The sequence below is a fragment of the Chenopodium quinoa genome, unplaced genomic scaffold (assembly GCF_001683475.1).
Source record: "Chenopodium quinoa cultivar QQ74 unplaced genomic scaffold, ASM168347v1, whole genome shotgun sequence".
Lineage (NCBI taxonomy): Eukaryota > Viridiplantae > Streptophyta > Magnoliopsida > Caryophyllales > Amaranthaceae > Chenopodium > Chenopodium quinoa.
The window spans coordinates 286,119-307,446 of record NW_018744583.1 but is presented as its reverse complement, the minus strand read 5'-3'; the positions used below and the strand labels follow the sequence as shown (position 1 = coordinate 307,446).

The following is a 21,328-nucleotide window of genomic DNA, read 5'->3' as shown; positions in this document are numbered from 1 at the left end:
CATATAGATTAAAAAATGCATATATGCTTCCAAAGGGTCCTTATCACTCCAACCTAACCATCCTTGAACGTGTAATCTCACTAGTGAATGTATGTCGACTTTCTAATTTTAAGGAAAATCCGGCAGCATTTCCCCCCAGTTTTCCAAGTACACGATGTAGGTAATTACTTACCCACATATGTACCCAGAGAACAGGGTGAGGAAATGCTAAGCCAAGATGTTCCTTAAAATCGAAAAAAAAAGACATACATTCACCACCTAAGTGAGAGTAAACGTTCAAGAACAGTCCCAACCGGGGACTATTCAAGACTTTCTTTTAATGAGAAAGCCTTGAACGGGTGTCTAGGCATATGATGATGCAAGCATTTCAAATAGCATGTTTACTAAGAGTGATTTAACCAAAAATAATTGTCAAATAGCATAAAGTTTCTATTCACATCCATTCATAATCTCAATAAAAGGAACAATGAAAAAAATAAGCAAGGTACCTTGATCTCTGCACCGTCACAGCACCGTTGCTCCAAAAAACCAATGCAGATTGAGACACTGTACAAAAAATATACAGAATAAGACAACTAAATTGAACCATTTAGAAAATTTATAAGAAATTGGAAAATGATAATATTGTTTACCCTCTCCACCTACTGGGCTAGCAACCACCAAGATCTGTCCCATACCCCCTCCCCACCATACCATCACCACCTACAACAAATATAGTCTTTGAGCATATAACAACACAGATAACAACAATACTAAAGAATCAGTGTTAGAAGCGGTATTGAGATACCAGCATTTTATTCTTGCAATTTTATCAGTCTATATGACTCAGAATGCAGCATCTCATCATTCATATAGTTTCACATGACACATTCTCCACTTAAGTTGACACAAAAGGATTTACTTACATGGAAATAGTACTATCAGAAAAATAGAACATGAACTAATGTGAGATTTCACGAGAACAAATGAAAGCTCAAGCGGGGCTTCATCCAACTGTCAAATATCAAAATCCCCTATCACAGTTTTTACCTATTGGGTACTAAAACTGCTATATCAAAGTTGTTGCTTGATTAATGTATAAGTGAAAATAAATTTATAGTTTCATACCAACTTAAATGTATTCCCTGGATGATGAATTATTCTATTTCTCTATCACAACCTTCTTCACTACACTAACAGAAACATGCAGGCAGAGTAGAATGGACAGAAGAATCATCATGAGCAATAAAATTATATGTATCTTTAGTGATATTCTACGCTAAGACTATGTACACACAAACACAGATAACAACAATACTAAAGATAGAGCTAATTAGACCAAACACCCAACTCAGCCAATAGAAAAAAACAAAGACAAGCCCTAAATTACCAGAACCCTAAAATTACAAAATTGAAAACCAAATCAACAACAAACCCTAGGTTGCAAAGGAATTCGGTAGATTAAGAAGACCACAATGGCCCAAATCTTACCTTGAAGCTGCTTCAATGGAAGTGAGAAAACTCAGAATGCGCTTCACTGGAGAATAGAGAGCACGAGTTCAATGAAAGAGAGATATGGAAAGAGAACGAGGTGCATGCAGCTGCTTTAATGGAGTGAGAAAGCTCAAAAACGGCTTCAATGGAGAAGGTGGGAATTCGGAGGTGGTGGCCTGGAAGAGAAGGTGAGAAGGAGGGAAAAAAGAAGTTGAAAAAACAAGGGGAAAGAAAAGAAGAAGAAGAAATACAAGAACAGTACAACCCGAGTTTTTTTTTTTAAATGCGCACCGGTTTGAATCGGTGCTAAATTCACTATTTTGCACCGGTTTGGATTGAACCGGTGCCGAATCCCTTTCTCCCTTTTTTTTTTCTTCTCTTTTTTAATTGGCACCGGTTTGAACCGGTGCGAAAAGGATAAATCCCCACCGGTTTAATAGGAACCGGTGCCTAAAGTCTGTATTCCCAATCCCGCCCATTTCTTTCCCACCGGTTTTCAAAATCCGGTGCCAAAAGTGCGATGCCGATTTCCTTTTTTCTACTAGTGTGTGGGTTTCATGGGTGTGGTGATTCTGGGCGACACGAGTTTCGTGGATGGTGGTCTAGGTTTTGTGGGTTTCGTGGGTGGATCTAGGTGTCGGGGGTCTAGGTTTTGTGGGTTTCGTGGTGGTGGCTTAATCGGGATTAATTCAATTCGTGGTAGTAGTGGTTGGGATTAATTCAATTCGTGGTGGTGGTGGTTGTTTTCTGTGGGTTTTGGTGGTTGTTTTCGACGGGTTTTGGTAGTGGTTTTCGGTGGATATTGGTGGTTTTCAGTGGGTTTTGGTGGTGGTTTTTAGTCAATTCATGGGTGTTGGTGGTTTTCGGTGGGTTCTGGGTTTTCGGTGGTGGTGGTTTTCGGTGGGTTTTGGGTTTCGGTAGTGGTGGTGGTGATTCTGGGTTTTGGGTTTGGTGGTTTTCGGTGGGTTTGGTGGTGGTGGTTTTTGGTGGGTTCTGGGTTTCGGTAGTGGTGGTGGTGATTCTGGGTTATGGGTTTGGTGGTTTAGGTTAATTGTGGGTTTTTTTTTTGGATTAATACTTAAGTACTACCCTTATATTTCAATAATCATATTTAAAAGTTTTTGCCTAAAAGTTCGTGTTACCCCATTTGTTCCAAATAACTGTTAACGGAGGTAGTATATAAAGCCAGACCACTTATAGACGATGCAAAAATTTGAGTACATGAAAACAAAGTAGACTAGAGAGTAGAGGAGTATATCCGATTATTTAATTTTCCAAAGGAAAAAAACAACCTTTCGGAAGAAAGAGGGAAAGTAAAATACTTGTAAGAAGATTCCAAACACCAGGAGAGTCGTCGCACCAATCTCTCTCCTACCTTCCTCGCCTGCTGACAACCATGATCATCTCCAACACCTTCCATCTTCGCGCCGGAGGTACTGGTTGCGCCGTCGGAGGCGGCAGAGGTCGAGATTCTCCCATCATTATCTCTTTATCGCGCGCAATTCTAATCATTGCAACAATTGTATTCATAACAATCTCTTCAACTGTATCTTCAAGTGCAATATTCAGTTTAAAGTTCAGATATGCAGGAACTAATCGGTCTTTGAATTCTCTCAAACTTCATGATACTAATCGTCTTCAAATGCTCTCTAATGTTGACCTTCCTTTGGGTGGTAATGGTCGCCCTGATTCTTCTGGGTATCTTTTCTAATCCTTTCTTCTTTTATTTTTCTTGTTTTTTGACCTTCTGATTTCGACTTTTGCTGGGTTTTTGATTGTTGTATGCTTTAATTTTAATTGTGTTTTTTTTTTTAATTATTTATTTATTTATTTATTTATTTTTATTATTTTTTTTTCACTTGATTAGGCATTTATTTTTCTGGGTTTGTCTTAATTTGGTAAATTTTGTGGTTATTTAGCTATTTTGTGCGATGGGTATTAATTTAATGTTAATTGAATATGTTGTAACTGTTGTGTAATTTAAGTGATCAATAAGAGATCCAATCTTTCTATTTTAGGTTGCCTTTGCATTAATGTTTATGTTGTTAGAGATTCATTGATATTGTGTCCTAACGTGAATTTTATCACCCCCAAATTCTGAGAAGCCCCAAACTCGGTGATTCGGTCCCGCTTGTGCCTGCCTTGACCCGCTTGGCTGTCATAAGCCCCGAACACCACGTGCCCTTGACCTTGTCACCAATAGGCAAGAGTGCCCTTGTCGAATTAGACCCTCATTTGTGTCGTGACATGCTCACAAGCCCCTTCTTCACTAGGCTCGCGCCCTTGCCATCGGGTAAAAAGAGCGCGTGGCATGATCCAGTGTTAAAACACTTGGATCATCATGTATTGCATTTTCTGTTTTTGTTAGATTTATTTTGTCTTGTGCTATCTTATTTGGTTTATTGGTTTCCTTTTCCTTGATTTGCAGGTTGTATTATGCAAAGATGGGTATTGGTACGCCTCCAAAGAACTTTTATATGCAAGTTGATACAGGGAGCGATATTACATGGGTGAATTGCATTGAATGTACTGAGTGTCCTAAAAGAGGCTATCATGGTGTAAGACTCATTTGCTCATGTCGTAGTCATAATATTTTGCATAACCCTTTTTTTTTTTCCTTTCTTTACATTACAAGAGTTTTGTTTTCTCATGCATTAGGACTGAAAATTTTGGGTCCTCTTGTCCATGGAAGTGAGTTTGTAGATTTTAATTTGTATCTTGTTGAAAAAATGACTCATTATCTAATTGTTAACAACACTCTACCTTGTTTCAGTTGTTATAAAGAGTTCATAGATACTGTTAATTTGCTATGCATTTGATGAAAGCTGTCAACTTGCCATTGACATTTGGGAAATAACATCTGTTAAACTTTTTATCTTGTGGACTAGACTGTGTGTTTTGTTTTGGCCTTTGGGGATGTGTTTTGTCTGGGTTATGTAACTTGCCATCCCCTTGATTTCAATTCCCTTCAAGGATGAATACATTGCTTATCCCTATCCATTCAAGAGAAAGAAAAAATTCTTTATTTCCAGAAATGGTATAATGGCTGCCAATTATTAATAATTAAAGACTGCTAACCTGTAACTTCCCTAAGTATAAAATGTTTGAGCTTTAGAGAGTGGCTTAGGGTGCATTTGCTACAGTTGGAAGTAACATAATGTAATGGAACCGAATGCGCGAGGGAATGAGTAACAATAATCATTGCTTTTATGGATCGTTTGGTATTACAGTTAAATGGAATGGAGAAAAATGACGGAGGGAGAAGGGATATGAGGAGGGTAACATGATTTGTTACCATTGGGTAGGGGAGGGTAATTGGTGTGTGGTGTGAATTATCCTCAAGTAAGGGAAAATGTTATGGCACCATTCAAACCAAACTACTTTCTAACATTAATATTTTAATGATTCAGTTTCTATCCAAAAATGCATCATACTAAAGATGCTTTAATGTGCTGTTTGAAACAAAAAGGGAAAAAGAAAAAAAGAACAAGTGTGAGTCTGGTAATAGTATTGAACTATTTTAATCATAGGCTTAAGCGGTTGCTCCAAAAGTAAAATTATCTGTTTTGAACCTATAAGTGGCCTAGTAGGCATACCATTTGTGCAAGAGCTGCTGATGATATAATGATATATTTACAAATTAACCTAATACTACGATAGATCAGTTTGATTATAAATTGTTTGATGAAAAATTTTCAGAGCAGGTTATGGACTGCTATTAACATTGTAAGTGCATCAGATTTTGCTCAGTTAAGTAAATTATGGATCAAGAAACTTGTTATGCACTTAGGATCATCGTCTAAGCAAAACTAACATATTGTTACCTATAATGCTGATTTTTTCTGGCAGATAGAACTCACACTCTATGATCCAAAGGACTCTTCAACTGCTCAAAATGTCTCTTGTGATGAACCATTCTGTTTAGATGTAAATGGTGGTCCTTTTCAAGTATGCAGAGCCAATGAATCATGTTCATTTGCTGAGTTTTATGGTGATGGGAGTTCTAGCACTGGTTACTTTATGGAAGATATTGTGCACTATGACCAAGTGTCAGGGGATCTCCAGACTACTACTGCAAACGGAAGTATCAGTTTCGGGTGAGATGTAGATCTATTTTCTGGAAATGCATACATGCAGTTGTTATATATCTGGTTTTTACTATGCTGATAGTTTGACAATTGACATAAAAAATTCTCTATCCTATGTACCAAATTTGATACAGTTTTGTTTTTATTTTATTGTTTTTATTTAACTGTGACAATTGTCTTTTATGGAGATTTCACATCAATTGTAACAATTCTCCTCTGGGAAACAATTAAAACCTGTAGAACAAATTCCCCTCAATTCCCAGCTTTTTTCTCTCCTTTTGTATAATCTCATTGGTTGTTTGGACCGCCCCATATCTCTTTTCCCTTTTCCTTAATCTTTGTGCCATACCCAATTGTTGCATGAATAAAGAACGGTACTAAAAGAATTATGTAGTGATGTTATGTTTGAATTGTTAACTTGAAAAACTGTTTAGGTACTGCATGGGTTGGAAGTACCATGATTACCATTCCATCAATTTAAGAAAGCAAGAACTTTCTTAGTGTTGATTTGTCCATCTTAAAATATTAGTCTAATCTCAGCAAGGAATGTTACATGGGGAAATATGGTGTATAGCTCTAGGATATTTTGTTTAGATATCTTAGCTTAGGTACTTGGACCCTTAGTTCCTTTGTACTGTGATATTTGTCTGAGGGTTCAGAAAAACTACCATGGATTACTGTCTGTAGCTTTTCATGACATGCCTTTCTTACTTTCAATTTGTCCATCCCAAAATAATAGTCTAATCCCATCGAAAAATGGTGTATAGTTCTAGGATAATTTATTATGTTATTCAAACAAAAATTGTATGTTGTGAGTGAAAGGCATGAGGAAATCCATTTAGTTCATTGTAAATGGAAACCAAACTGCAATTTAGGAGACGTAAGTACAATATTGCCAAATTTTCTTCATTATTAGTCATTACTTGTAGTAGTACTTGCATATGTTTCAAAGGATATTTTTATTTTAAGGGTAATGCTATATGAGCATTAATTACACTTTCTAAAATTGTACAAATTTAGGAATTTATGACAAAAACACGCGTAGATCAGTGTAATTAATGCTTATTTTTTCTAAAAACATGCGTATATCTACATTGATTTACGCATGCTATTGTCATGGATTTCTAAATTTACACTATTATAGGAAGTGTAATTAATGCTTATATTAGCATTACCCTTATTTTAATATAACATTATAGATTAAAAATTATCGTCTCATGAATGATATTATGAGAGCATTTCAACATACCTCATAATCTGGAGAATTTGATCACTACAATAGTAAAATTGCTAGGTGTCGCATTATTTATCTTCTTGTTTCTGATTCTCGCTGTCTTCATGTTAGATTTTTCAATGTTCTTTAGTGATAAATCATGGATATGACTTGTAAATAGTCAGTTTTATCTGTTTACCTATTGTTCTGTGACTCTTTTCTCTTTTATGATCAGATGAGAGCTTGCATCTTATAACCAAGAAAGCCTGCATGCATCTTGTTAATAAGGTGGTTCACAGTGTATATGATTCGTCTCTCAACAGGTGTAGCGCTGGACAATATGTGGACCGAGGTTCACCTAATGCTGATGAAGCCCTTGATGGTATTCTTGGATTTGGAAAGTCAAATTCATCTGTAATCGGACAACTAGCTTCATCAGGACAAGTGAAAAAGATGTTTGCCCATTGTCTAGATGGTGTAAATGGTGGGGGCATCTTTGCTATTGGAACTGTTGTCAAGCCGAGGGTTAACACAACTCCATTGATGCAAAATGAGTATGTAGCTCTTCTACTTAAATTTAGATGATGTAAAAATGTTGAATATTAGGATTCTCTCATCATTTCTAAACTTTCTCAGCTTTAAATCTATTAATTTGACATTTCATGCTCTTAGATTTCCGGCTTTTTGTAGTGGTTGCACTCTCTATTTTTTATTTGCATCATTACGTATGTGAGTGATTTTGTAGACCAATGCCACTATCAAGTTTCAATTGTCTATTAGGCTATGTTGTATTGTTGCCTGAACACACTTCAGATATTGGTTAGGTCATATTAAAATTGAACATGGTGCGAGAATGCTAAAGTTTTTGACAGAAGATACTTGCTAATATACAAACTGCCAGGTTAGTAGTTTATAGTGAAAGCTATGGTTTGTTTAGGATATCGTAATATTAGTATATTTAGACCCTTCATGCTCACCTGTACTAAGGTATGTGTGCAAAATAAATAAATAAATAAATAAAAATGGAGGGGGGGGGGCGATCAATCTTTCAAGTATGAAGAAAAAGGAGTTGGTTTTTAATTACACTTTTATGGAAAAAAGAGTTAGAAATTCTTACCAAAGGCTGGAAAGATTAAACATTTACTTTTTCAGTCTGTTGGTTCTGCTGTCATGTTTAAAAGATTTTTGTTCTCCATGACTGCAAGGGGAAATATTGGTTGGTGGGTGTCACTAGGAATTTATTTTATTGACTAGACCCTAGTAGTGTTTGAACTACTATGTTGTAGGTTTTTGGAAATCATAAGAGTTTCTTAAAAAAGTCCATATTATAGTTATAATCATCATTTAACTGGGGTTTAGTGATAAGACTGATATAACTGTTACAGTAAAACTGTAACAGGGAGGTATATAATCTGTTAGAAGCTGGTAAAAGAAAATGTGGCTGTAAATGCTCTCATGTGCTCCAAACCCCCTATCACAGGCGCACAGAAAATGATAGATTGGCGTGAATGATTTTGGCAGTCTGGTCTATTTTAATACTAGTAGATTTTTATAAAAATGGAGAGAAAGTAGCATATAGGAGCATCAATAGGTGTAGAAGTTACGAAAGAATAGTCTGCAGGGAAAGCATTATTGGTAGACAACTAACAGTTGCTGATAGTGTTATAGGCCTATAGAGAGAAAAAGGCTTCACCAACGAAGCTAAAGGCTCGACCTCATGTTGGCTGTTCCAAAGTTATTAAAACTATTAAGGACTCTGAACTTTGCCTAGTCATCATACTAGAAAAGCTCCCGGCTCTAGAAAAGCTGTAAAACTGTCCACGTCTCTATCAAGTATCAAAACTTCTGAAGATCTCTTTTCTAGTGTCACAAGGCCCAGACCAAGGCTTAAAGATTCTCATTTACTTTGAACGAGGTTTGAAAAGGTGACTTATAAGCTGCTATCACCAACTCACTAACCTAATGGCTATAGCACCCTAAATTAAATTTTTTTTCTTATACATTACCTAAGGTGCATCAACACATCCTATCATATGCTTTCTCAACCTTAACTTAAAGCCAAACTAAAATTACTACGTATTTGTTATGTTTTCAAGAAGTCTCAACCAACTAACGTTTAGATTATACACTGTCTCTTATTCAGAACAGGTTATCTGAGAGAGTGCTATTATTGATATGATCCTTTGGTTTCCAATATTATGTTTTGAAATATTGAAACAAAGGAAGTCATCAATCTCTTTTTTTTATTGTTATTGGAACTTTGATTTAGCTCTTCTGCTGCTCTGTGCCTCAGCCATTGGTAGTTTGTGTTGATAAAGATTATGACTCGTTAGCCACACAGTTTTCTCTTACAGCATCTTTGCCTAGATATCTAAGCTTGGAGGTGAAATGGCTCAAGTGCCATAAGCAAGCCATGCAGTTTTGTGATGATTCTGGAATGGCCATGAATTTTCATGTAATTTATTTTATTTGTAGCCAGACTGCTATCTGTGAGCAGACCATAATCTATTTGTTTCCTTAGCAATTCCAGTGTAAAGTTTGAGGAGCAGCAATTAGGGGTTGTAAGGTTTCACTTTGGAAGGAGAGGGAGACCTTAAAGTGGCAACAATTGGCATCTTCAATGTAATGAATAGTGCGTCGTCCTAGTCCACTGAAGAGTTAACATAAGTAATGAATTGTCACAAACTATAGGAGCTCAGCAAGTGGCATATTCAACTGATTGGCCATTCTTTCAGAAGTTTATGTGACAAATTAAAAATAGGATGAAAGGGCTGTATGGATGTACTTTGAAATTTGCCGTGGTGGCTTTTGATAATATGCTGCAAAAGAAAAATAAAGAAGTAGCTGTGGGTGATGTTTCAATTTAGGTTGTGAGCATAAATTCTGTATTTCTCATTCCCTCCTTTGTTCCTGGTTCAGACTGATTTTTTATTTATTTATTTATTTTATTACTCATCCCATTAAAAAGATCTCTCAGTAGCATCCCCTGCCTGCTGGATCTTTAGATGCTGCATTATAAGATGTTTTTCCTAATTACTACTATGAAGTGCTTGCTAAAGCATTTGCATTTTGTTGGCATTGCATTACTTTGTTGGTTCTTGCTATCTACTCTTTAATAAGATTAGATGAATACTCTATATCCTCTATTTGAGCGAAACATCTTCACTGATAAAAATGAAGTAATTATCAAGCGCGGTGCATTGACCATAGGTTGGGAAAGTGGGTCTTTAATTCTAATTGGCAGATTAAGGTGTAAAAAATTTTCATGCTCATATGTATCTTTGTTAATGCAGGTGTGTTGTGTATTTTTCATGTGTGTGTATTTTGGGGGTGTGTAGGGAGGAATATGTCTTGACTATCCATTTTCTTTTCGTTATGGTCACTGTATTTTGTCTCTAATTTTTTATGCAGATTCAGTGCTAATATTAATTTCTTACAAACATTTTCAGGCCACACTACAATGTGAACATGACTGGGGTAAAAGTTGGAAATTATACTTTGAATCTTCCATTGAATTTATATGAGTTAGGAGGCAAGAAAGGAGCCATAATTGATATTGGTACTACCCTTGCTTATCTTCCTGAGATTATTTACGAGCCACTTGTTATTCAGGTATTTATTGGCTTGCTCCTGTGAATTCATGTTATGCATTGGTGTTGAATGTTCATATATTTGAGAATGCTTCAACAGATACTCTCGCGACAACCTAACGTGAAATTAGTTACTGTCCAAGACCTTTATACATGCTTCAAGTATTCTGAAAGGTATAATTTTTCTGATCAGATCATTTTAATGCCTTTTTTTTTTTTTTTTTTGCATGGGTGCTGATACCAATGTATAAGAAACTCATAGCGCACTAAAACAATAGAGGTATTGTCACGCCAAATGCGCCTCATTAAAGTATGGCACACTATGATCGATGTGCGCTTCAGATGCGCCTCATGTGCTTTTGGAGTACCTCACGCACCTTAGGTGCTCCTATATTAGAGCAAAAAAAGCTCTCTACCCTAATACGCCTCAGTGTGCCTCCTGCGCTTCTGGTGTACCCCATGTGCCTCTTTGAACGCACCTTGCCTAGAGCAAGACAAGTACTCTGCCCCAATCGCCAAGTGCCTTGCGCCTTAGGCACTCTCTTTTACACACTTACTGATGCCACATATGGTAGTAATGAAATGGGTTACTGTTTGTGAGAGGCAGTTCCCCTTCAGGCTGTTTGAGTGTTGTGCTGCAGCTGAAGGTATGCAGTAGATTACTTTTTCAGTCAAGATCGCTTTGCTTTCTTTGTGAAAGATGCTTTTGGAGTGTATGAGGGTTTACAAAACTTTTTGGGTAAGCCACCAGGAGGTATTTATAGAGAGTTTGCTAACTAGTGAAAAACATGAGCTGGCATATGTTAACAGTGATGAGCATAAGATGTGAAGGGATAAAATTTAATCCTATAGCTTGTTCAAGTTAGTTAATTGAGAAAGATGATAATATAATAAAGCTTGTCAAATCTTCTGATAGAGCTATTCTTACTATGTTGAATATCTTGATTAACTGTTGGAGAGTGAGTGGTTTGGCGGACGGTGGGGACCAAGAGTTCTGTATAACATAAAATATACTTCCTCCATCTCATACAGGGGAATAATTGCTTTACCTACTATATTAATTGTGTGATGCAAGAAGTTAAGCCAATTTCAATTGCATTTTTGGGAGAACTCAAAATGGAATTTTACCTACTTTATGGGGCAGAGTATTACCTTTCTGGGTTCTGGGTCTACTGAACAGAATGAATTGTCAGAGAATAAATTTTCCTCAATCAGAGTTACCAGACATTTTGCTTTTCTTTTGGGATTCAATGGCTGTTTGAGGTCTAAGTCATATCATCCCCTTATACACGTCAAGTTAATGAAAGTGATTTTAGAAACTTGTTCAACTTGAGATGCACCTTCATTTCTTAAGCCCGCATCATATGATTTTGCAAGGAATCAATTGCAATCTATGGTAATACTATCATTTTTGACTTTTTGGTGATGGGAGGGGGGGGGGAATCAGGAAGAATATAAGAATATTGATATGCAATTTAAATACCTTTGATGGCTCACTAACGTCCTTCTTCTCTTGGTTTCTCCAGTGTTGATGATGGATTTCCACCTGTAACATTTTATTTTGGCGGTGAGCTCTCGATGACAGTTTACCCCAATCAGTATTTTTTTCCTGTTGTAAGTATTTTTTTAAGCCATTGTTTGTTGTAATCAATTCAATGCTATTCTTGAAGTGGGTATTGTTTTTTCCTCATTTGATTTGTTGCAAAATTCTTGCTTTTGTGCAACACTATGCTCATTTCTGAATTCTGCAGCTACTTATTCCAACTTAATTATTTATCAATCTTGATTTTTGTACCATGAATGCTGCTTTGGAAATTAAAATGTATGCATTTAGTAAAGCATGTTATTCAGACTCTGTTTTTCCTCAAGGACTCATGTCCATTACTTAGCACTCCAACAATTTGGACTAAATATGCAAAACTAAGACGTCTGAGTTTGACTTGTCAACATGTAGACATGTCTAACATGTGTACTTGAGTCTCACAAGTCTGGGTAACATAGCTGGTAACTAACTAGCCATGTTTTTTTGTTTTGGTAGTGTAATTTTCTTTTGATGATGACTTGATTTCTAGAATTCTGTTGCCTGTTCCCAACGACTACCAAAACCTTTTTATTTATTGTTCCCAGTTGATTGTAGAATTTTTTTTACACCATTGACAATATTACTGTTCTTATTTGTCACTGTACCATGCCTTTTGCCTTTCGTACAGCAACTTTGCTGGCTTTTGGCTGTCTTGACTCTTGAGATCTCATAAAAGTTTCAAATCTTCTCTCCAGTTCGTTCTAGTAAGAGAAATTAGATCACACTTCATATTTTTATGTTTCAACTGAAGTTATGCACATGCATTTGGAATTGCACCTCGATGATGGTCATTGCTATATGCACCTCGATGATGGTCATTGCTACATGCGACTAATGATACTTTGAAAACTGTAGAGCACTTCTGACTAAACTTTCTTGGCTTTGTTCTCCACTGGAGTGAAAACTTAAATCCATAGCCAACAGGATATGTTAAGGGATACAATAACTGAGATGTAGAAGTCAAGTTTGTGAAAGGAAATGTTTATGAAATATAGGTAAATTAAATTAACAAATATAGTTCAGCAAAGTGGGATCAGCCGTGGCAGAAAAAATCTTTTGGTTTCACCCTCTTCCCAGAAATGTAGTGAAGAGGAGATAAAAAATCATTTCTGAGGGAAAAGAGAAGAATTGCAATCTTAGTCAATTTGATGACATTGTACACCAAGCTTTAAGGGTTGTTCGGGTCCACTTATATGATAATAAAAAAAAAAAAAAATTAAATTTGGGATTCTAGTTTCTGTTGTTTCATGTTTGGTTGTTATTATCCATTTTCCTGAGCCATTGTACAACCAATAGTTTAAATGAACAGCTAAACTATGAAAACAAAAAATGTGATTCTTAAAATAAAAAATAGGAAAATCACTGATGCAAAGCTATTGTTAATCCAAATTCCAAGTCTGATCTTATCTCTCATCCTTATATAACAATAGTCGGTCTGTGTGGTTTTGATAAGTAGTCCCTCAGTTGGACCCTATTTCCCTACTTTTTTGCTCTTTTTTACCTCAAACCTTGCTGTTATGCCTTGTGTGATTTTCAGTTGATTTTATTTAACTTCAGCCCTGGACATGTGATATTGGAGAATAAATCAAAGCTTAGGGCTGTAATTGGAGGCTGAACAACTAATCTGTATGTATAAAGTTACTTCCTTTTGTATTTTTTGGGGAAAAGGGGGGGGGGGTGGATAAAGTTCCTCTTGGGAAAATTCATGATATTATACTACCTTTTTTTTTTTTTTTTTTGGTTTGTCGGACTCATTACCGTAGATATGTAGTTTAAGAAAATTTTTGGGAAAAGATGATTGAGTGTAAGATAATAAAGTAAGAGAGTGTAAAAAGATGGGTGGATGTAAGAAAAAGTAACAGTGTAAAAAGATGGGTGGGTGTAAAAAAAAAACAAAAAAGAAATGGAGAGACTATGGGAAGTTGTAAATATATTGGGGTAAGATGGTAAATGGGGTATGCAAAATATGAAATAATATCAAGTGAGTAGAACAACAAAAAAAAAGACAAACTTTTAATGGAAAGTGAGTACATACAGAAAAGCAGAGGTAGTAATTAAGTTCTTGAAAGTACTCCGTATGCTGTTAACTCCACCCCCCCGCCCCCCCCCCCCCCCCCCTCCCAGTGGTCTTATACAAATTTAAGGTTTTGCATTCCCCAAATATGCTCATTTCCTTTCCATGCTATATATCATCTACATTGTGTAAGAAATAGTCTTGTGAGGGAACTAGTGAGAAATTGATGTTAAAGCTATCTAGGAGATGAGATTATAGCTGGCATGTTGACAAAATCTATTTGAAATATACATGTTGTCATAATATTAATTGCTTCGTGTGTTTCAAAATAGATGCGTTGCTTTGACTTTCATGCTTGCAATCTTATTTTTGACCATTAATATCTTTTTTAAGATAATTACATTTGTCAAATTTGGTATTAATCAAAATGCATTTTACATAATCACATTTGTTACTTATATACCTTCTCTGTTTCATATAATTGTCATAATTTTCTTTCTTTTTTTTTTTTTTTTTTTTTTTTTTTTACAAGAATAATTGTCAGACCTCTGCTATAGATATAACGGAGTATGTTCTAACTTTGACCAAATTTTTTTAATTTTACATATAAATCTATATGTAATTTTAATTTTTTTTTAGAGATATTGATGATCAAAGTTGTTCGTGGCAAACGTAAACATCACATTGTTGCAAATTTTATGAAACAGAGGAAGTATTAGCAAAAAAAAATAAGGTCAAAATTTGTACATGAATAGTGCAAAAGTCAAAGTGTAGTATTGAATGATAGTTATCCATATATTATGAAGTTCAATCTTCATCATTAACTGATTTTTATTTTCCTCAAAATTTTGTAGGATGATTTTTGGTGTATTGGTTGGCAAAATAGCGGAAGGTTGTCAAGGGACAAGAAGAATCTCACTCTTTTAGGAGGTACAGATAATTACTTGTGTTGGTCTGGAAATACTATCTGTGCAGCTTAAGAGGTTTTCTATTTTCTTTTTATTAATTATATTCATTTAAGAACTTAAGATGGACTCTGGGTCATCCTCAAATATTTTTTTGGTATACATTCAAAGTTTCACATTTATGCACCTTTCTAGTGAGAGCAACTCATTTATACTTATTGATTTGATAAATTCGTCTTTACTCCATCCATCTGTCCTAACTTTTATAATTTTGGGCTACTTACAAAGTAGTTTTTCCTATTTTGCATGGTCAAAAACCACGACTATTCTTGTGATTTCTTTAACTCCTCAAAATAATGTCAACTTTCTGTCTCCAAAAAGAAAGACATAAAAGTAAAGAAAAGAGTAGTGTCAAAATTAGTTTTTGATTGGATGATGTATATCCATTCTTTGATTTGAAGTATATACTACCTTCTGGCTAGGTGGCTATCTGGATTTAGAAACATTTTCCTATAAATTATCGTAGTCTTTTTGGCTTTGTCTAGCCGCAGTTTTCTGAAATGTTGTAATTACTAAAATTCTTCTTTTAGCCAGCAAGTTTGAAATCTTTCTAATAATTTTCTTAAAAAAAATTTAGAAACAGTTTTCCTTTTCAATGTACACTCATGCTCAGAAAATTTGGTATCTAACAAGTGGCTTCAGTTATAATTGAGAATTGAGATATGTGTGTGTTTGTGTGTGTGTGTGTGTGTGTCGACTGGCCAGTAGTCAAAGGCTTTGAAAAGGAATAAGATACAGTAGCATAGGTTTTATAATAATTTAATGTTTAGTTTGTACATTTTTATTTTAGAATTTATTTTGACTTTTCCCTTTTCTCAACCCGTGGATACATGATCTCTTTTCCCCTCTTTCCACACTTGCAGATCTAATGCTTTCAAACAAGCTGGTTGTATATGATCTGGAAAACATGGTGATTGGATGGACAGACTATAACTGTGAGTATGATGACATATCATCCTTATCAGTTCTTGATATTACTCCCGAAGTATATTGTCAGTGTCCAAATGCATGATAGTAGCATTTCAGAGTTATCTTCATCAGTGATTTGAATGTCACGACTTGAGATAATAGATGTGTGCTGCTCTTGCTTGCTTTAAAGGCTTTTCTCTCTTGTTTTTTCAATTTGGAGATGGTACATTGTGTCTTCTGCCTTGCCATTCTTAGGTTGAACTGTGTCATTAACAGTTTGTTTGGATAGGCATATAGGAAGGAAAGGGAGGGGATGGAAGTTAGAGGAAGAGAAAAGTAAGTGAGGAGAGCAAAGCGAAAAAAAAAAACCCTATGTTTGGGTAGCAAAGAGCATGAGGGAATTTAAGGGGAGGGAACATCACATGAGTTTATTTTTCTTTCCATTTTGCTCCTGCTGATTCACACACCGTCAATGGAAAAAGTAGCCATTGTAAATTTGTGATAGAGCTTGAATGAACTGATCAATTATATTTAGCACTCTAAATTCATCAATCGCTTGAGTTTTTTTTTTTCCTTCCATTTTGCCCCTGCCAATTCACGCACACCGTCGATGGAAGAAGTAGCTATTGAAATAGAGCTCAAAAAAGCTGACAATCAGCTGTAGCACTTCAAATTCTTCAATGCCTTCAAATCTCCTTCCACCCCTCCAATTTCTTGCCGTCGGTGGTGGTTACAGATGTAAAGGCACCGACCTTTATCACCTCTGAACACTTTCCAATGTATGGGTGATTATTGCATTTAAGATTCCACCCACCTTTGTTCTTGTTGTTGGCATCGTGATTTTTTTTTATCAAAGATGAAATTAGAATCCAAATTTTGAATTGTGGAAAGTAGTTTGATATTTTCAGTTGTAGGGCAGAGGAGAGTTAAAGTGGCAGATCATTTGTAAATAGACAAAAACTGAGCGAACAAAAAAGAGATGAACTGGAATGTGGGAAATGGCTGTAAAGGAACAATAGAAATAATAAGGGGGGAAAAAAAAGGTTTTCATAATTGTTATGCCTAATTTCAAATCATTATAATTTTGGAGGGATATGTTTCTTAAAAAATTAAGGTGATAAATTCACTCCATTTCCCTCGACCTCCTAATGCGCTATCCAACAAAGGAGAATGCATTTTTCCCCCTCCAAATATTTCTATCCAAACAAGCTGTAGGTGTTAATTTTTAATTTTTTTTCTTTTTTGTATGCATTTATCCAGGAACCTTTTAATCTGTTCTATATAATAAACTCCAGCATGAAGCTCTTCTCCAAGCATTAACTGGTGTAGATAATAGTCTAAGCTTTTTTTATGGTCATGTCTTTTCTACCATCTAATTTATATGGTGTACACCCTTCACAATTATAATCAGTCAGTTTTTTATTCCCGCAGTTTGCTATTGAATTATGGGTTTAATAGAAAATTGAAACTACTGATTTCACTTAAACAATTCAAATGTAGATTATAGATACATAAAACTGCACTATTGTTAAGGGCGTATATGCACTGTTAATCAGTATGCTGAGGTTTTATTGAGCTATGAGAACTCCATGTGTCTTAGATTTGCTTCATCTTCTTGATCAGCCAAAGTTTCAAGTACTTTTTGTGGTCCTTGTGTAAATAGTCATATTGCAGAAGTAGATCTCAATCTTTGCCTGAAAACCATCAAATAAGATTTACTTCAGAAATAGTTTAGCCCTTTTAGATGTATGGATGAATGATATAATTTTTACTTTCTTGAACATTCCCTACCTTTTTCCTAAAAGTACACAGTTTTAAGTTTACTACCTCAAATTACGGCTGTATACTTGTCAAACTGGTTATCAGAAACCTTGTATTAAAGTGGTTATTGGATGGAGTCTAATGGGTTTATACTTGATGTGGCAGGCTCTACAAACATTCAGGTCAAGGATGAGCAAACGGGAACAGTTCATCTAGTAGGCCCCCATTTTATATCCTCTGCTTCCATTGTAGATATTCAAACACCCTTAATTATGCTGTGTATAAGCTTAGCTCTTCTTTTTGCGTCGTCATTAGTCTGAGCTGCTGATGTTGATAAACTGCATATAATATGACACAACATGAGCAGTTTCAGAAAGTTAATACAGATTACAGATATAGGAACTCGGTATAAGATTTCTATGTAAATATTCCGAGTACTGATGCAAACCATTTTTGCAAACAAAGAATGCAAATCATATTTGCACCAAAAGAGTGCATATTGTAGCCTTCGTCCATTATGCAAATCTATTTTCACTCTGAGTTGTATGCATACTTTTTTTTTTTTTTTTTTTTTTTTTTTTTTTTTGTAGGGAGTTGTATGCGTACTTTTCCTCACTTTACTTCCTACTTTCTTGTGCTCCTTGCTTGACAGACATGAGCAAATTGTTCATTTGTCAAACTAATTATTCAAGTTTGCTAGAATTTATTAATTATTTCCAAAGTATGGAGGTTTGTTTTTATGTTAAACTATCCAGTAAAATTGAATTAAATTAACTGATTATACTGAATTATTTACATTATTACATCAATATACTAATGAAACTGTACCTTGAATTTTTTTTTGTCTAATTTTTTTTTTTTTTAAAGGGACATAGGAAGGTTTCATTAATGGATATTTATATAAATTTGACTTAATAAAATTTATGTGGACTAATCGATGCAGAATATATAGTTTAAAATAGAAATTAGTCTATTATCTAGTCTAGTGAAGACGGAGTATACATAATGTAGTTATATTTAAATTGAAAGTTGTGGGTTTCAAGCAGAATATATAGTTTAAAATAGAAATTAGTCTATTATCTAGTCTAGTGAAGACGGAGTATACATAATGTAGTTGTATTTAAATTGAAAGTTGTGGGTTTCAAAAAAAAAAAAAAAAAAAAAAAAGAGAGTTTTGTTTGATTGGTAAAACATTTTATTAAATTAACTTTTATGTAGTTACCCTATGAAAGTAGTTTATCATCTCAAATTCAAAATCTATGCATTTTATGAACATAGTTATTCCTTAACAAAAAAAAAAAAAACAAAAAATCTTTAGTATTGGTACATTGCTACATTTTACCAAAGTGAGCTTTAATGGCAAAGTAATTACCAAATTGGTCTCGTGGCGAAAGTATTTCCCAAACTAAGCTTCTGGGGTGAAACGCTGTCTCGGACAGCGTTTTACACCCAGAATTTTTGTAAAAAAAATTCAAGACATAAAACACTGTCTCAGACAGCGTTTTATGGTAGTTGACTTGTTGGTATGTATTTTGGAAAAAAAATACTGGAATACACGTATTGTATGTATGTGGACAATAAAACGCTGCCTGAGGCAGCGTTTTATGCTTTTAGTAAAACGCTGCCTGAGACAGCGTTTTATTTAAAGCACAAAACGCTGCCTCAGGCAGCGTTTTTCTGCTGGACTGCATCACCAGCAGCCAGCTCCTGTTTCTGCCATCTGTTGCTGTTCCTGCCATCTGCTGCTGCCCCTACACATCACCCTCACCCAGCAGCCTCAGCCTCAGCCCCACCATCAACCATCAACCACCACCCCCACCCCCACCACCATCAACCACCTCCCTCACCACCACCGGCCGCCACTCTCGACCACCCCTATGCAATCCAAAACACTCTAAACAATGCAAGAGCATTCCCACCACCAGTCCCAACCTTTCCACCAACCTTGACCACCACCGTCCACCGACAACCATCAAACACTAGAAACAACCCCAACAGCACTACAACTATCGTGAAACAACACTTTAAGTGCAGCTGACCAAATATATGCTGTTTGGTATATATAACGGCGATGAAAGATCTAGTTTTACTGACAAAATTCAAATTCGGACAAATAAGAGAAATAAACTTCAAATTGTACAGAGAGTCATTTAAAAAACATTTCTTGTATTAATAATGTAAGCGTTATATACTACATTGTTAGATATCTGAGTACCACAAAAACATCAACTAACTAATATTATCCGGACTCATGTATTGGAGTTAACTGATCTCCATCCTGTGTGTCCTCCGTCCGTCTACGAACACGCCTCGGACGCCTGCTGTAATGCCGAATGGTGGTAAATGGGTCTCGGGACGGTGGAGTCAGCTGGCTAGACGATGAGTCATCCTGAGTATGGCCGGGAGCGGTGTTATGGATGAAGTAATCCTCTGCCTATGTAGAACCCGAAGTATCACCTCCACCACTGCTCTGTCCAAAGTCGAACTGTGAATGGTAACCACCTGCGCCACAGCTCTGTCCGAAGTCGAACTGTGAATGGAAGGAGTTGGGGTCATGATCGTCCCTGGGGTGGACGAGATGGCCATGGCCATATCTCTGCAAGCTATGTATGCCCATATCTCGCACCCGCTCGACTTGGGCTCTGGTGGGTACAGCTGCTAAGGCATCTGAAAGTGCATCAACCATCGCACCCATATCCCCCGCCTGTAGTAATCATCCATGACTTAGTAATATGATATAGAATTTCAAATAATTTTGGAAAACAAGAAAATGAAATAAACTCACAAGTCCGCTGATAACATCATAAGCTGGATGGTAGTGCGTGGACGGTGGCGTGTAGGTAGGGTTGATGAAAAGGCGTGTAATATGCCTGTACCCTACCATGTAAGGATCACGCGGATCCATAACACCCTGAAACAGGTGACCGTCAACGACGGACTCCAACCGCTGGTCCCAAAGCTCAATGAATTGATGATGCTCCTGTGCCCAGTTTGTCTCCAACTTTCCCCGACGGTCAATGTCGTGGAGGCGGATACTAGTGTCATAGGCCATGGGGATAGGCTGGTGAAGTCCGAACTGTCGCAACACTCGGTCCGGTAGGTGGCTCTCCACGACCTCGAAACAGATCATGGGGTCCTGGCAAGCCACTCAGCACGATGCTCGAGCAAGTGTTCCGGCATGGCCTTTACCAACACAGCAAAATAAGGATCCCATGTCATCTGCAATAAGGAAATATCGTAAATAGGTTAGGGCAATGCCAATAAACAGTATAAAGAGTAAACAAAAGATTACAAATTTATTGCAAGATTCCACTTGTTCATCCGTGAGTCGGTCGAGGGCGTCACGGTAGTAGAGAAGACCTCTCGTTGTATGCGCATGTGTCAGTCTGGGAACCACCCACCTATGGCGACAAATTATTTAAGAAGTTGTACTAGCTAATTATAACAAAATGCGGCAACACAAGTGTAATGTTACGAACCTACAACCGTATGCCTGATCGGGTTCAGGGAGCGGGGGAGCATCGTACGCTGCGTACTGATCGTCCTGGTCCAGCTGCCCCGGACGGTGTACAACAGGCCTACCTGGTCTCCCTACATGGATGTGCTCCCAAGCCCATAGCTGTTTAAAAAATAAAATAAAAAGGTAAAGTATAAATAACGTCAAGTCATCATCAAACTAGTCTTAAGGATAATGATGAGGTTTACCTGTAGCACAACCAAAGGACCTCCGATC

At 36.3% G+C, this 21,328-nt stretch overlaps 1 protein-coding gene across 1 annotated transcript; it reads left to right on the top strand.

The window, feature by feature from the left end:
- The first annotated feature begins 2,484 nt into the window (after positions 1 to 2,484).
- On the top strand, positions 2,485 to 18,145 carry LOC110699487 (aspartic proteinase-like protein 2). Its single transcript, XM_021876977.1, has 10 exons — positions 2,485 to 3,171; positions 3,902 to 4,031; positions 5,323 to 5,570; positions 7,098 to 7,328; positions 10,224 to 10,386; positions 10,465 to 10,538; positions 11,891 to 11,978; positions 14,815 to 14,890; positions 15,789 to 15,860; positions 17,761 to 18,145. The coding sequence occupies exons 1-10, from the start codon at positions 2,870 to 2,872 to the stop codon at positions 17,913 to 17,915; spliced, it is 1,539 nt and encodes a 512-aa protein (XP_021732669.1). The 5' UTR covers positions 2,485 to 2,869; the 3' UTR covers positions 17,916 to 18,145.
- The last annotated feature ends 3,183 nt before the right edge of the window (positions 18,146 to 21,328 follow it).